The sequence below is a fragment of the Aptenodytes patagonicus genome, chromosome 19, assembly GCF_965638725.1.
Source record: "Aptenodytes patagonicus chromosome 19, bAptPat1.pri.cur, whole genome shotgun sequence".
Taxonomy (NCBI): Eukaryota; Metazoa; Chordata; class Aves; order Sphenisciformes; family Spheniscidae; genus Aptenodytes; species Aptenodytes patagonicus.
The window spans coordinates 1133805-1149108 of record NC_134967.1 but is presented as its reverse complement, the minus strand read 5'-3'; the positions used below and the strand labels follow the sequence as shown (position 1 = coordinate 1149108).

General features: G+C 49.7%; 1 protein-coding gene across 2 annotated transcripts; it reads left to right on the top strand.

Annotated features, from left to right (window-relative positions):
- Positions 1-1998: 1998 nt before the first annotated feature.
- Positions 1999-12640, top strand: PPIH (peptidylprolyl isomerase H). 2 transcript variants are annotated; one of them, XM_076356084.1, is made up of 10 exons: positions 1999-2092; positions 2696-2760; positions 3390-3413; positions 3915-3959; positions 4401-4443; positions 6425-6517; positions 8069-8156; positions 9459-9499; positions 10800-10888; positions 12446-12640. In XM_076356084.1, the coding sequence occupies exons 1-9, from the start codon at positions 2027-2029 to the stop codon at positions 10866-10868; spliced, it is 534 nt and encodes a 177-aa protein (XP_076212199.1). In that variant the 5' UTR covers positions 1999-2026; the 3' UTR covers positions 10869-10888; positions 12446-12640. The 2 variants fall into 2 exon arrangements, with proteins under 2 accessions (XP_076212199.1, XP_076212200.1); XM_076356085.1 differs by lacking the exon at positions 12446-12640 and adding an exon at positions 11649-12367.
- The last annotated feature ends 2664 nt before the right edge of the window (positions 12641-15304 follow it).

Sequence of the window (15304 nt, the reverse complement as noted above, 5' to 3'; positions counted from 1 at the left end):
CAGGCTGACAGGCCTGTAGTTCCCCGGATCCTCCTTCCGGCCCTTCTTGTGGATGGGCGTCACATTGGCAAGCCTCCAGTCATCCAGGACCTCCCCCGTTAACCAGGACTGCTGATAAATGATGGAGAGTGGCTTGGCGAGCACCTCCGCCAGCTCCCTCAGCACTCTCGGGTGGATCCCATCCGGCCCCATAGACTTGTGAGCGTCCAGGTGGCGTAGCAGGTCATTGACTGCTTCCTCTTGGATTACGGGGGGTTCATCCTGCTCGCCGTCCCTGTCTTCCAGCTCAGGGGGCTGAGTACCCTGAGGATAACTGGTCTGCCTGTTAAAGATTGAGGCAAAGAAGGCATTAAGTACCTCAGCCTCGGTGACAATGTTCCCCCCCGCATCCAAAAAAGGATGGAGATTCTCCTTGGCTCTCTTCTTGTCATTAATATATTTTTAAAAACATTTTTTGTTGTCTTTAACGACAGCGGCGATTGCATTCTACCCTTTTTGTGCTTCCTGGGCTCTCGGTGTGCGTTTTGGGGCACCCTGGACCCCTTGGTGTGCCTCTCTCTGCATTCCTGGAGCCCTGGGTGTCCCTTTGAGGGCACCTCAAGCCCCTACTGTCAATTCTGGGATGCCCCTACCCCTTGGTTTGCTTTCTAGTGTGCCCAGTCCCCCTGAGCATGCCTTTCTGCGCACTCTGGACCACTGGGTGGGCCTGTTGGGTCTCCCCACCCCACTCAATGTGCCTTTCAGGGTGCATGGCATCTCTCGACGTGATTTTCAGTGTGTGACAGAGCCCTGGATGTGTCTTTTGGCTCCTCCCTATACCCCACAGTGTGCGTGTCAGCATTGCCCGAGCTTCACATTGTGCATTTTAGTGCACCTTCAGACCCCTCACTGTGCCTTTGGCTGCCCCAGACCCCTGGATGTGCCTTTCAGGGCACCCCAAACAGCTGGACGTGAGTTTCAACAGGGTGTCCTGTTCTCACAGGGTGTGTGATTCAGGGCATCTCCAGACCCCTGGATGTGCCTTTCTGGTAACTCTGGACCTATCCGTGAGCCTTTCCAGATACCCCTGATAAGCTCGTCCCTGAGGTATGGCTTTCTGGAAGCAGGAGGGCAGGCCCAGCCACAAGTACGGTGGAAAGCCTGCCCACGGCCACGGCTTTGGCCCCATTGCAAGAGTTAAAGGGCTCACTGAAAACCTGCCAAACTCACTTGGAGAAAAGCATTAGCCAGGATCCCCGTCTTGTCCACATCTCGGAGCAGGTCTTCGAAGAACCTCATGACCACTCTCCTTCCTCGACACACCAGGATGCCGAAGTTCTTGAAGACGAAGTTGAAGTACATGCCTTCGGTCAAGGCCCACGCGATGACTTTCAAGGTCGCCTCGATGCACGTCAAGACCTTCCCTCCTCAGGTGCCACTTGCCAGAGCCCGTGAAAATCTCAAACAGGGCATTGGAGATTTCATGTCTACCCTCTGCACTGCAGTGTGCCTGCACAGATCGAGGAGGAGGCATGCCTGAAAACCAGGCCCTGAACCCTCCTGCAGCACGGCCCTGCCAAGCTTCCCCGGAAAGCCCCAGCGGCAGGGAACCATCCTGGAGGGAGCTGGCAGGGGTTTCCCCAGCGGGGACGGCACCAGGGGATGGAGGGCAGCAGCCCGGCCCTGGAAATAAGGGTTTTGCTTCTGGGAAGCTCAGAGCCGTCCACGAGGGACAAAGGATACCCCCGGACAACCAAGATAACGCCAGCGTCCTAAACGCCTCCGACGCGTCTCTGACACCCTCCCGGCAGCGGCTGGCGTCACAGGTCAGTAACTGTCGCAGGACTGACTCCAGGGAGGGCTGGGTCCAGAGGCAAAATGCCCTTGGGTCACCGGCTCCCTGCGATGCCGGCCGCGGGGCCGCGCTGCCCGCCGCCGCCGCCCGCTCTCCGTGGGCAGGCGGGGCAGCTGAGGGAAGGCCTGAGCCCCGCCCCGCCTCCCGCTGCCGCTTCCGGTGCCACTTCCGCTTCCGGGAGAGGCGGCCGCAATGGCGGTGCTGGCGTCCAACCCCAACAACCCCGTGGTCTTCTTCGATGTCAGCATCGGCGGGCAGGTGGGCGAGGGCGCTGCCGCCGCCCCGGCCCCGGCCCCGGCCCCGGCCCCGGCCCCGGCCCCGGTCCCGGCGGGGCGAGGGAGCTGCGCGGCGGAGGCTGGGGCCGGGCCGGGGGCTGCGGAGGAGCACCGGGAGGAGGGGGGGGGGGGCTGGCAGGGGTGCACCGGGAGGGGAGCGCCCGGGGGTGGACCGGCAGTGGTGCTCTGGGAGGGGGTTTGAGGGGTGCGCGGCGGGGGGGCCTGCAGGGGTTAACTGGGGGTGTAGGAGCGGAAAGGGGGATGGTGGGGGTGCACCGGGGGGGGGTTCAGGGGTTCATTGTGGGGCTTGCGGGGGCGCAACTGAAAGCACTTGCGGGGGCGCAGCGGGAGGGAGTTGCAGGGGAGCATCGGGGGGCTGTAGGGTTACAGGGGCGCATTGGAAAGGGCTTGCAGCAGTGCTGCGGGGGAGGGGTGAAGGGGTGCAAGGTTGCCTCAGGAGGGGGCTTGCAGGGGTGAGGGGGTGCAGCGGGAGGTTGAGTTTGTGGGAGTTCCCCGGGTGCTGAGGTGGGGAGGCTGGCGTGTGTGAGTAGGGCCCGGAAGGCTGACCTGGGCACCGTCTCCCCAGGAGGTCGGCCGCATGAAGATCGAGCTGTTCGCCGACGTTGTACCCAAAACGGCAGAGAACTTCAGGTAAGGAGCAGCCGGCGTTCCTGCAGCTCAGCCTGGACCCGGGCTGCGAAGGCTTTATGGTGCAGGAATGTCTCTGGTGGCAGAGTGACTACCTGCCCCCCAGAACCGCTGCACCTGCTTTGCTCCTCTCCCTGTTCCCAGAGAGATGTGACCGTGCAGCATCCTGATCCCTCGGGGGAGCCCATCTGGCTGGAAGGTGGAGGACTCCAGTCCCTCTCTGCTCCCTCTGTGGAGCTTCTGATACGCTCGGTGCGTTTATAAGAGGCAGTACCTTAACGTCACGTTAGACTTCTCTGCCACTGGCTGAAGGATGTACCACTTTGGACATCCCACTTCCACGGGAGAAATGAATATACCCTGTTCTCTGTGAAACACAGTGCCTGCTCCATGTTCAGTCTCTTACAACCTCTCTCATTTTTAAATATCTGACCTCCTCAACTGCAGAAAGTGCAGAAGTCTGTTTTGAAATGGAAGTGGGGAGCAGTTACTGCCGGTTCCCGTTTCACTGGGGGTATCCCGATGCAGTAGGGAAAGTCCTGCACAACAGTCAGTGCATATTCGCTGAATGCAGCCTTCTGTGTCCTTGGAGTTCAAATGTGGCTCACGCTCTGCTCTTGTTTGTTTTCCAGGCAGTTTTGTACGGGTGAATTCAGGTAAGTGAGTTATAGTGTCCTTTTCAGTAGCCTACTCAGAGAAGCAGGGCTGGGTGAGTAGGAAGAAGGCTCACTTGGAAGTTTTTCTTACTCTACCAGTACAAAACAAAAGCGTTACGGAAGTCTGCTCTGATGAAATTGTGACAGGCTCGGTCAGTCACGGAGATGGCAAACTTTCCCTTTTGGGCATGACTTTGTTCGTGCTCAGGTTGCTCTGAAAAGCCGTGCCTGCACATCCCACCTGCTCCTGCTGCAGATTGCAGTGGGATCCCCTTAAGATGATGGTATGGATGTTGTAAGGAACCGTGTCATTTAATGTGCAGAGCCCACTCGAGGTTTCCCTTGACCTCTGATAGCTGAGAGCCAGGCTGCAGCGCTTGGTTGTATATCAGGGCAGCTACTAATGTATAGGGCAACCGTTGGGGACTCTGAACTCCTGGGAGGGTTTTGTGTTGGGATATGCAGTAAGCTGCAACGATTTTCCTTTTTATCTCCTTGCAGGAAAGACGGTGTCCCTATAGGTTATAAAGGAAGCACTTTCCACAGGTAATTCTTCTGCTTTTGTTTAGGCACTTAAATAGCAGTCTGAGCTACATGTGGTTTTGAGACCTGCCTCAAAGGCATTAATGGTCTGGGAGGCATTTGTAGGTCACGGCTAATGCCGTCCTTCTGTAGCTTTGGGGGACTTGGGGGTGCTGTCAGACGTGTACGCTGGGGTCGGTGGGAGGGATCCCCCGTTCCTGGTGTGCCAGGTCAGAGACGGTTTCCTGGCACGTGTCGTCTAATCGCTATCCCTGGTCGAACATCAGTGGGTCCCAAATTACCTGCTAGCAACCAGTTGTTAATATTTATTGTGGATTTTAGACTGTAGCATTCATAGACCCTGATAACTTTTGTTGTGCTATGAGGCAGAACCCCTTTTTATCACATATTAAGCTTCTTGAGGCATTTTTCTACCAAGAACTAAGTATTGTTTTACTTCTTTAGGGTAATAAAGGATTTCATGATCCAAGGAGGTGACTTTGTAAACGTATGTAGTTCTATATTCCTTTTGTACTTTTCCTACATGCATATTATAGCAACTGTTTCCAAGGGTCCGTGCTGATGTATGGGGTCTGTTGGCTCTCTTTTGAGGTACCCAGTAGTAACTGGAGTTTTCCTCATAGCATTGCTGCCACCTTACTGCAACAGACTATAATGTCCTTGAAAACAAATCTGGAGTCTTGGGTGAACATACCTGCTCCTTCCCAAAATATTTCCTCTCTAAAAAAAGCATGGCAGTACAGCTAGAGGCTTTTCAAACTTGCAGAGTTGTTTTTTTTTACCCTGTTGTCCTTCCCCCTTCTGTCCAAACAAGAAACCCTGCGCATTTCTACTAGCTTTGTGGAGAGGTACCCTAAGTACAGAACCAAGCATCTGGTGCAAGAGAGAGTTTAAATCAAAACTATCTTTTTGTTAGTGAATTGTCTCAATATAGAAAAGACTTTGTGCCGCAGCGGTGGTCATGCTCTGACTTGGGGATAAGCAGAGTATATGGGGAAGGCTGGAGGACCTCTGGGTCTCTTCATTGTCCTAGGACCCAGTAAAATTATTTCATTTCTGGAAGTGTTTCAAAATATGAGAGGGGTGGTAAAGCTTTTTTAATACAAAATTTATAAAACTTGGTTGTATGAAAGTCACTGAGAGAACTGACCGCACAGCGGGTGGCTCAGCCACACCAGGTTTTTAGGTAGTCGCTAATTGTGATGCTGCTCAAATGTCCCAGTGGGCTTTATTTCTTCCACTGAAGTTCAACAAGCATTACAGATTGCACCGGTATTTGTAATTTATAAATTACACTTATTACAAAGCCACTTGGGGAGCAAGAACGGTCACGTTGACCACTAAGATAGGGTATATGTTCCTTGTCTCAGAGCTGACAGTTTAAGTAAAACACAGAGAATAGGAGGAAAAGACGCAAGGGCAGAGCAAAAGATGTGGAGCTGCACATGGCATCTTATTTTCCTTTATTTTCCTGTTAAGTTTAGCCTAATAAAGAAAGTAAACGTCAAGTAGAAAGGCAATGAAGGGAGACAGGTTGCAGCAAGGCAGAAGAAATGGGGCTGAAGCGACACAGAAAGGGAAAATCAACACAGAAAGGGAAATTACTGTCGGAATAGTAAATTTAATTGACTGTGCCAGAGGTACCTGTTTGTATTGCTTCTGCAGCTTTCCCTGAAGGGTTCCTTGCTGCAGCATCTTTAAGGCTGTTCTACTGAAGGGTCCCTGCTCAGTCCTTTTGGCATCACACAGGAGTGTCTCTGCAACGCTGGACTAAAGAGCAGGGTGGCCTTTCAGCAATCCCACAAGCTAGGTGTCCTGTGTGAACCATGCGTCCGGCTTCTGCAAAGTTATAAACTCGTGAGCAGTCAAAGCTTGCAATCTGCAGCTGTTACGGCCCATGCTGCTTTAATTTATAAGTGTCTTGAGATCTGAGAGCTAGGGCTTGTAGAAAGTACAAGATGTCTCGACTCGGTAGAAAGTGCAGAAAAATTTAGAAACTCCATATTTTAGAAACTGTCCTTGCTGAACAGAGAGATCACTTCCCTGTTTCCAGTAAAGTCACAGAAAATAAGGTGAAATAAGTAAGCATACCATCAGCCGACTTTTTCCACACAACCACTTCTGCTTTCCTTGTCACACCAGCCCACACTTCTACGTCCCCTCCCCTTTCCCTGCCAGGTCCGGGTGGGTCCATACCAAGCAATCTATAGCCTCCATCTCACTCTGGGAGGCTTGTACTTAATCCTTACTATCTCCATGGGTTTCTGCCAACATATGGATGGCAAACGATGTACTGTGTAGTTAGAAACCAGTCGCTGTTCCTCTTCAGAAATGAAGCATCTGAATGTGTTTGCTGCTGGTAGTACAGCATCTGCTTTGGGCTGAGTTTAATGCTGTCCTTTCGCTTGGGGATTTTAAATTTATGCTACAGAACAAATGCTGTGGCTGACTGGGCACCTCTCGCACAGGGAGACGGCACTGGAGTAGCCAGTATATATAGGGGTCCTTTTGCAGATGAAAACTTCAAGCTGAAGCACTCTGCTCCTGGGCTGCTCTCTATGGTGAGTATAAAATAATGACATTGTAAGACTAAAAAGCCTTTGGTACTTTCTCTGTGCCCTTTTCCTAAGTGTATAAATTATTTGTCAGACAACAGCAATCTCCACCATTGGATACAAGGTCTGAAAGACCTGCTTTGTAACCACTAGTCAGAAGGCTACTCATGGGTTAATGTGTTGAGTAACACAAAAGTCCTGATCCTGCAGCATCCTTTCTTTTTTACCTGCTGGAGTGCTGGGGCAGGCTTTGATCAGCTTTCGGAACAGCTTGATTCTTACAGTTTTCATGCAGTGGCAAGCAGTGGTGTTTTTTCTTCCCTGATACTGTTATCAAACACTGACCTCAGCAAGGATGAAACAAAGAGATTTGGGAGTTTCAAAGCCATAGCAGCATTACCATGGTATCTTTTATAACATACGCTTCCTGTTCAACATTGTAGGAAAAACTGCAACCATTGCATGTTGTCTGGTAGGAACAATACACTGACTTTTGCAACAGAAAGCAAGTGGAGCCAGTGCTTCACTGTTCCTATCCTCAACTGCTTCTTCTCCAGCTCTTTCAGCTGCCCTGCCCTTAAAACCGCTTGTTTTGGGCATTTACCATTTGGATTAGTTATTCATCCAGTTCAAAACATGGCCCAAAAAGAGGTGTCACGACACAGCTAAGCAAACAGTGTACTGTAGTGTGGGAGAAGGGATCCCACGCTGGTATTACCAGCTTTGTGTTAAAGTGGCATGGCTCTGGAGCCATTCTGCTGGGCCAAACCATGGTCCATCCCAGCTGGATCCTTCCGAAGCTGGCCAACAATTAAGGAAAAGATCCAATGTGACCATGTCCTGTGCAGTCCTGCAGCTGCAAAACTTGCCCAGTTCACTTGTCAGCACAGAAACATGCTTTAGTACCTCCTGGTTGTCAGAAGAGCTTTGAAAAATAGAAATGGACTGAAGTGTTGCAGAGATGTTTTCTTAGCAGAGCACAAATGCTCTGGGTGTTGCACTTGGGTGCGAATTAAATTTCACATCTGCATGACACCGTTCCTGTGAATCCTGTGCCACTATGGTCATTACCTTTCTCATCCTGATCATCAGAACAGACACCTGTTTTTTTTCTATTCTGAGGAAACCTTCCAAATAGCAGAAAACAGCTGCTTTTTTTCTGCCCTGGTTCCTGGCTTTCAGTTTTCCCCAGGACAATACTGCGGCAGTAAGTACTCATCGCCAAAAATATTAGCCGTTTTTCAGGAGCATCCTCTAGAGCCCACATTTCAGCACAGTTTTGTGCTGAACGTGCCTTTGTAGAAGTATAATAAAAAGTTGGTGGCGTGGCTCTTGCGCACACTGGCACGACCAGACTTGGTGCCGTGCCACATCCCAGCACAGGGTACTCTCCTGCAGATGTATATCTTGCTTCCTTTGGTTTCTGTAGCAATAAGCTAAAAATAAGCTAGGCTAGGTCTAGAACAACAGCTCTTTCCTATGTGAGATGCATCTGCCTTCAGTTTTGGGAAGTCCTAATTTGTACACTTTTCATATTTTGCCATTCTCAACCCCCAGGCAAACAGTGGTCCAAGTACCAACGGCTGTCAGTTTTTCATTACGTGCTCCAAATGTGACTGGTTGGATGGAAAACACGTCGTGTTTGGTGAGTACCTGCAGCGGAGGCCTGGTGTACCAGCTCACGGGCAGTCCCTGTGGCACAGCTGCTAAAATAAACAGCCACGGACTGCTTGTTCTTCCCCCCTCGCTTGTGCTAGCAGAGGTATCGGTGCAGCCAGATACTGAGATGGATCACTGTTGAAATGAAACATTTTTTTCCCAGGTTAGCTTTAGTCCAGATCAGTTCCTTGATGGGTGTGTCGTGTTGCTACATAAATCCTTGTGCCAGTGCAGAAGGGACAGACAGATGAGTGAAGGGATACCTTTCTTCTCCACTGTCAGAGAGGACTGAGCTTTCAGCAGAGTTTTTAGATAGTAATTCTATGAAACCACATCTGCTAACTTTTCATGTACTGCTACTTGACCCCTCGCTACAAGAAGGACGTCGAGGTGCTGGAGCGTGTCCAGAGAAGGGCAACGAGGCTGGTGAAGGGTCTGGAGAACAAGTCTTACGAGGAGCAGCTGAGGGAACTGGGACTGTTTAGCCTGGAGAAAAGGAGGCTGAGGGGAGACCTCATCGCTCTCTACAACTACCTGAAAGGAGGTTGTAGCGAGGTGGGGTCGGTCTCTTCTCCCAAGGAACAAGCGACAGGACGAGAGGAAACGGCCTCAAGTTGTGCCAGGGGAGGTTTAGATTGGACGTGAGGAAAAATTTCTTTACTGAAAGAGTGGTTAAACATTGGAACAGGCTGCCCAGGGAAGTGGTGGAGTCCCCACCCCTGGAGGTATTTAAAAGACGAGTAGATGAGGCGCTTAGGGACATGGTTTAGTGGGCATGGTGGTGTTGGGTCGACGGTTGGACTCGATGATCTTAGAGGTCTTTTCCAACCTTAGTGATTCCATGATTCTATGATTCTATATTTGAGCTGTAGGATTTCAAGGCCAGCCTTTAAGCTGATGTCCTACTTGCTACTTCCTCCAATTCTTAAGTAACACTGATATCGTTCATTGCCGTTTTTTGCATCGTTACAAAGGTTGTGTTGATAGAGAGGTAGTTCATGCTGTAGTGTAGCACAGCTGGTGCCGGTAGGTCTCAAAACCTAGATTTCTACACGTGCCACCCCTGCAATGGGAAAATGCACTTAATCTATTCTGAATGTGGAAAATGTTTTAAGAGGGATTGTTTCCTTTATCAGTTCAGAGATCAGTAACAAACCCTCAAGTGCCCAATACCTATACACTGCACAAGACTTTTCAGGAGGAACAAAAATTCATCTACCTGTGATGAGTGGGAGAGAGCAAAACTGAAAGCTGGTCATATTGAAGTGAATACATTTTCTCATTCTAGGTAAAATTGTCGATGGGCTGTTGGTGATGAGAAAAATTGAAGTAAGTTGAATTCGCCTATTTCTCTGTGAATGTCCACGTTGGAAAGTCACGTAGAGGATTAACAAGGGTTGTTCTGTTCTCTCCCGCTGTCTGTTTACAGGATACCAGGGAATACCAGTGTTGATAACTGGTATTATCAGTTGTCATCATTATAAAATAGCAGGAAGTCTGTTGAGGCAAAGGCTGTCATATAGATTGACTTTAGAAATGCTGTGCTCTCGTGCTTGCTGGTTAGTCTTTGAGCGGGGATTGTGTTCTTGTGGCTTTATTTGCAATGCTTTGCATTTGTTCAGGAAGCTGAATTGAAAAGCTGTTCCATCAGCAACTCAGACAAGAGTGTAAAGCAGATCACTTCTGTGCCATTGCCTGGGATTATTTAGTGGATGCTAGATCATCAGTTCTGCTGATCCGTGATCAGCATGTTTAATAAGAAAAATTAAATGAATCTTCTGATGGGCTTCCAGGAGCTGAAGATAAGTACGCTCAGGGGTGGTGGTTGCTACCAACGTTGTGACTGGGTGTCACGGCAGGATAATGAGTAGATTTAACAAATAGCAGTGAGTTCTTCAAGACAGCCGACACTAACTTCATGGCACACGCATGGGATAATGTGCACAAGGGCCTCTGCCATCAGTGAATCCAAAAAGTGGGGCACAAACAGAGCTGACAACTGTTAGGTATTGAGAAAAGGTCGTGTGCAAGGAACTGTACAGCATGATACAATCCGTGTGTTGCTAGCCCTCTTACAGCACAACCCTTCCATCAGTGCTTTTGGTGGCCTGCTTTGTGCATCACTGCAGTGAGAGGCAAATTAAAGGAAGTAAGAAAGAGACTCATGAAAAAGCAGACGAGTCCAGCAGAACGAGAGGTTCAGAATGAGGCTTGCTTTGTGACTATCTCGTACTTGGATTCCCCTTCTGTACAAATACAAGTTTGCTTTGCTTGTTGCAGCTGTAATCAGTAATTTTAAAGATTTAAGCCAGAGCAGCCTCAAGTGACATGATGCCTGCTGTATCTCATGAGGAGCTCTCCAGTTTTTGCTCTCTTCCTTTGCTCCCATTCAAAGGATCGGGGTCTGGTCTGCATCCCAAACCTCTGCGCACAGAGAGAGTTCACCGGCTTGTGGCCGGGTCCGTTGCCAAAATGCATGATGGTGCTTCTGTGTTACTCGGAGCTGTGTCTAGATTTCCCTGTTCCTGACGTTGCACAGACACCTCTTAGCCAGTCTTCAAGTAGCTGTCACTCACTGGATTTGCTGTGCTTTTATAAGGTTTAATGTTATATATTTGTTTGTCCCCAGAATGTGCCTACGGGTCCAAATAACAAACCCAAGCTGCCAGTTGTGATCTCTCAGTGTGGGGAAATGTAAAGCAATGAAACAGAAATGTGGTAAGTCTCAGTCTTCACGGTGCAATTGAACTGTGGGCTGCTCTGCTCCTTATTTTTCTCTTGACTTATTTTCACATTCATCTGAGTCTGCAGAGAGCTGACTCAGTTCAGTGAAATGCCAGAAGATGCTTCTCTAACAGCGTTAGTTTTTTGCCAGCTCAACTCCCTGAACTGGCTTCCCTCCGAGCTACACAGGCATCAAAGGCAGCGCTAGAGGGATAAGATTTCGCAGCTGCGATCAAGGGGAAGATGGGGTGTGGAAGCTGTGCCTTGGATGGGGTTAGGCTGCCTTGAAGCCTCGGCTTTAGAAACCAGTGGATGAAAGGGAACTGCGACAGGAATCCAGCTGGTATTACCCAGACAGTCTAGGGGGTGGGGGGCTTCACTTTGACCTGCAGGTTGGTGAACTCTGATTGCTACAGAAGGCAGAGCATCCATGTGCGGGATGGATGCCACCACTGAAGGGCCAAGGAATTATCATGTTACATAGTCTTACCTTAACTCGAAAAAATACCACTGTCCTCATCTGAAGGGAGATGTTTCCAGCATTTACTATTATTCAGGCTTCATTTTGGTTAAACTAATAGGCTCAAGACAGAGCTCAGGCTAACATACAGTATTCTGTTTCCATTTGTCCGCCCACTTCACCGTAAAAAACACAAGCATTTAAACAAATCTGTCTAGATTTCAATGTGTCAGGCTGCAGCTTGTCAAAAATCTGCTGTATTAGCCTTTTGGTTGCTGATTTTTCAAATTTCAGCAGGCAGGCACTGACAAAAGCAAATCCCCACAATTTTTGACCTTCCATTAAATGATTTCCAAAGACATCTGGAATTACCCACGAAGACACGTCCCCGCTTCCATAATAAAGTCTTTCAGATCTGCAGCACTTCAGACTCTAGGGAGCTCTTCCTGTTTGATGAAGTGACAACAGGGAATGTAATCATTCTTTCATTTCCCTGGTACTTCTGGTGGCATTTATAGGCTTTTGAAGATGGGCACAACCTTGTTGACAGGCTTTCTTGCATATGGGCAGGCCTGTGCTGGTGGGTCGGTCCCCTTTAGGGTTGTCCTCAGGCCCAGACTTGATCGTTTCAATTTGGAGTATGTGATCTCTGGCCAACATCCAACTTGAGACTGGAAGCTTTTCATTTCTAGGTATGAGGCTGGTGCCACCTTGCTTACTTCCCAGCCAGGTCTTGGGAACTGCCTCTCTGCACCCTGCTGCCTCTCGGCTGCCTGTAGACAAGAACAGCATTCGTCTCAGCCAACTTCAGGCAGCTAAATCCATTACTTGTCAAGATGCTTTAAAATCAGCCAGGAGAAACAGGCACTGTTGGTTTTAAGTTCAGAAGTAGGTGCAGATGCCTGGCATGGAGACCCAGGAGGACTCCTGGGTTCTGTAGCTCGGGGTTGGCGTGAGCTAGTGCATGCAGCGAGTAGCACTCACTTGAAAATCACTGTAGCGGCACCCAGTGTCACTGCACAGTCTTGCTCCTGTAGGATGAGTTGGGAATGGCTGTCCAGCATTTTGGATCTGTTTCTTCTTCGTTTCAGTGTTCCTTCACCGGTGCTGGCTCCATACAGTTCCAACTCCAGCCAGTTTCCCCCACTGTCCCAGTCCTCTCCGCAGGCCAGATCCGCGCTCTTGACGTTCTCCTGAAATTATTTAATAATTGGCATCTATATTTTTTTTTTACGTTTTGAAATGTAAATAAAGAATTTCATTAAATATGTGTGCAGTGCACATCAGTTAACATGCCTGGGAACAGATTCTTCTTCAGGTGAGAAGGGCTGTGGCATCTTCAGCAACGTGCCTTATCCCCAGCTGGTTCAGTACTGTGCGTGGTACTGAAGGGCATTGCTGCTGGGCCTTTGCAAACTGGGAAAGAAGGGGCGAAAGGAGCATGGCAGTGCCACGCACCGCCAGCTCCTTTACTCGGCAGGTAAATAAGGCTGCCTGGCAGAGAGGTTCTTGGCATCTTGGGAATCTCCAGAACCTTTCTACGCGCAGCCTTACTGAAGCACAAGAAATCGGTACGGCGCAGACTTTCATCACCATGAGTTTGCTGGGCTCTGAGGCGAGTTACGTTGTAAAAAAGCATTTGTAAAGCCTCCCCTGGCACGTTGCAGCACTAGGCCGTAGGGCTGTTACGTGCCACGGGTGTTACAGGAATTCACCTGGGTGCCATAAGAGCATTAGAGCAGGGCTTTGGGCTGGGAAGCAGAGAATGATTATGCTGTAGGAGTAGAAATGAGGGCTCCTTATCCTGCGTGGTTACAAAGAGCGCAGGTGAGGCTGCAGGTTGGTGGAAAAACTGACTTTCTTCTCCCAGAATCGGGTTGCAAGCTCACCTGCCTGCTGGGGGACAAGAAAGCACCCCTCGCGGGGGCTGGGCCACAGCGTGAGTTTTCTCATCCAGCAGATTAAACGTAAAGGAGTTGGGACAAAGTCTGTTCTGTCACGTGCAGGTGCTTCATCCCATCCGGATACGTCCCATCCATCCTTGGGCAGCAGGAGTGTATTGCGTGGGGCTGTCTCGGGGAGGTGCAGTCTGTGCGCTTAGCTTGTGCGTTACCCCGTGCTAGATAGCAAGCGCTGACAGATCCTGCGGGCATGTTTTGGTGTGCTTTTTTATCTCATGGTTGTTTCAAGTCCTTGAAGCAGGCTCTGGCTGTCAGGATTTCCGGGTCTCCATTCCTGGGATTGCACAGCTGCTGAGGACACTTGTGCTCACTTCTCTCCAGCCCAAGGCATCTCACTTTCTTGTACCTGCAGAACATCAGGTGATGAAGGAAACACAAAGCACACCATCCCTTTCCTCTCCAGGCCCGAAAAGACTTTGCAGAGGGCTCTTTCCTGTGAGATGAGGATTGAAAATTCCCAATATGGGGGAGAAAACCGGACCCGGATAACAGCTGTGAAATAAGAGGTGACCAAAAAGAGAGAAACTCAGCTGCTGGTCCTGCTCAGGAAACATGTCCAATGCTCCTTCCCCATGGGTTTAGGCAGGAGCTCGGCTCCAGGCGGCTCGAGGGATCTCTGCCTGCCAGCTGCAGTGCTGAGGTTTGCGGTTCTGGCTGCAGGTACCCAAATTCACTGTACTTTTTCACCAGGGAAACCAGCTTATTTCTGGGTCCCCTCAGCAGTGCTTTCTCAGCCTGATGTATTTATGTCACTGCGATCAGCTAGTCTCACTTCCCGCATAGCAGGGGTCACAGAGCTTCCCCAAATTAATTAACAGCAGCAAATCCATTACAACCTCTTTGAAAGTTGTTCCAATGGCTAATTATATCCCATTAGGTTTCTCTTTGACACTGAATGTGCAGAGTTTCAGCTTTCCAGCTTATGTATCTTGCTGTTCCTTATCTGCTGGCTGAAAGTTTTCTCAAAGACCACATTTTTGCATTCAATTCCCCAATGATGAAGTCCCCCTTCAGTTATGTTGTATGTAGCAAGTCCGGAATCTCCTGCTGTAGGGCAGATGACGGATCTTCTCTCTCCGAGCTCCAGCGTCTTCCTCCAACTGTGGATGCTGCAACTGGAGACAGCGTTTCAGATTGTCTCTTTATTCATCCGAGGATCAGATTAGCCTCTGGGCCCTGCGGTGTTGCCCCCACAAAAGACGTTGTTGGCTGTTGAGTGGCTGACATTTTCTTCTATAGGTGCATGGCCCTGACATCCTCACAGGCTTCGTCACTGAGATTTGAAGTTTTCTCCCCAGTTTTCTCCCGCTAGGGTCTCTCACATGGGGGGTTCCCTATTTGCCATTATATTTTAAGATTTATTTTTCAGTTGACTTACTGAGCATCATCCAATTTTGATATCATTCAGAATTCTGATGCAGATCCCTTGCGGGATTGTACTACTGTTTTAAAGCTCTTTCCTTCGTTAGCTGAGTTGGAGATCTCGTGGAAAAGTTACCAAGATAGCTTGACAAGACCCGTGTCCATAAACCCACGCTGGTTGTTGTGGTGGGTTGACCTTGGCCCCATCTGAACCCCTCACCTGGCCATGGTGTAATGTGGGGAACTGGCATCTGTTCTTCACGCTAGGATGGGGAAATCGACAGCGATTTGTGTGTGACGCTGGAAGGGCTGATCCCAAGGGGATACACGTTGGTTGCAAAGATGATGGAGTGATGGGTCAGCTCCCAGAGACCTTCTTGGTGGTTGCTGGTGACCTTTCCCTCCTCTTACGTGGGAGGAATGATATAGCCAAGGACAGGGCTGTGAATCTGTGGCCAATGACCACATTTTTCAAGTGCCCAAGGAAAATAACTTGGTGGACAAGAACGCTGGGTTTCCCCTGGACCTTCCCTCTGGGGAATCCAGCAGAGATCTCGGATTTCTCTGAGCCGCTGTAAGGTGAAGGCATAGGGGATGGAGGCAAGGCGGTCGTTGGAGGAGGGCTCC

Coding starts and splice junctions, on each gene's coding strand:
- PPIH (XM_076356084.1), top strand. CDS start 2,027: ATGGCGGTGCTGGCGTCCAACCCCAACAACCCCGTGGTCTTCTTCGAT. Junction 3,414..3,914: donor TTTTGTACGGGTGAATTCAG/GTAAGTGAGTTA, acceptor ATCTCCTTGCAG/GAAAGACGGTGTCCCTATAG. Junction 6,518..8,068: donor CTCCTGGGCTGCTCTCTATG/GTGAGTATAAAA, acceptor CTCAACCCCCAG/GCAAACAGTGGTCCAAGTAC.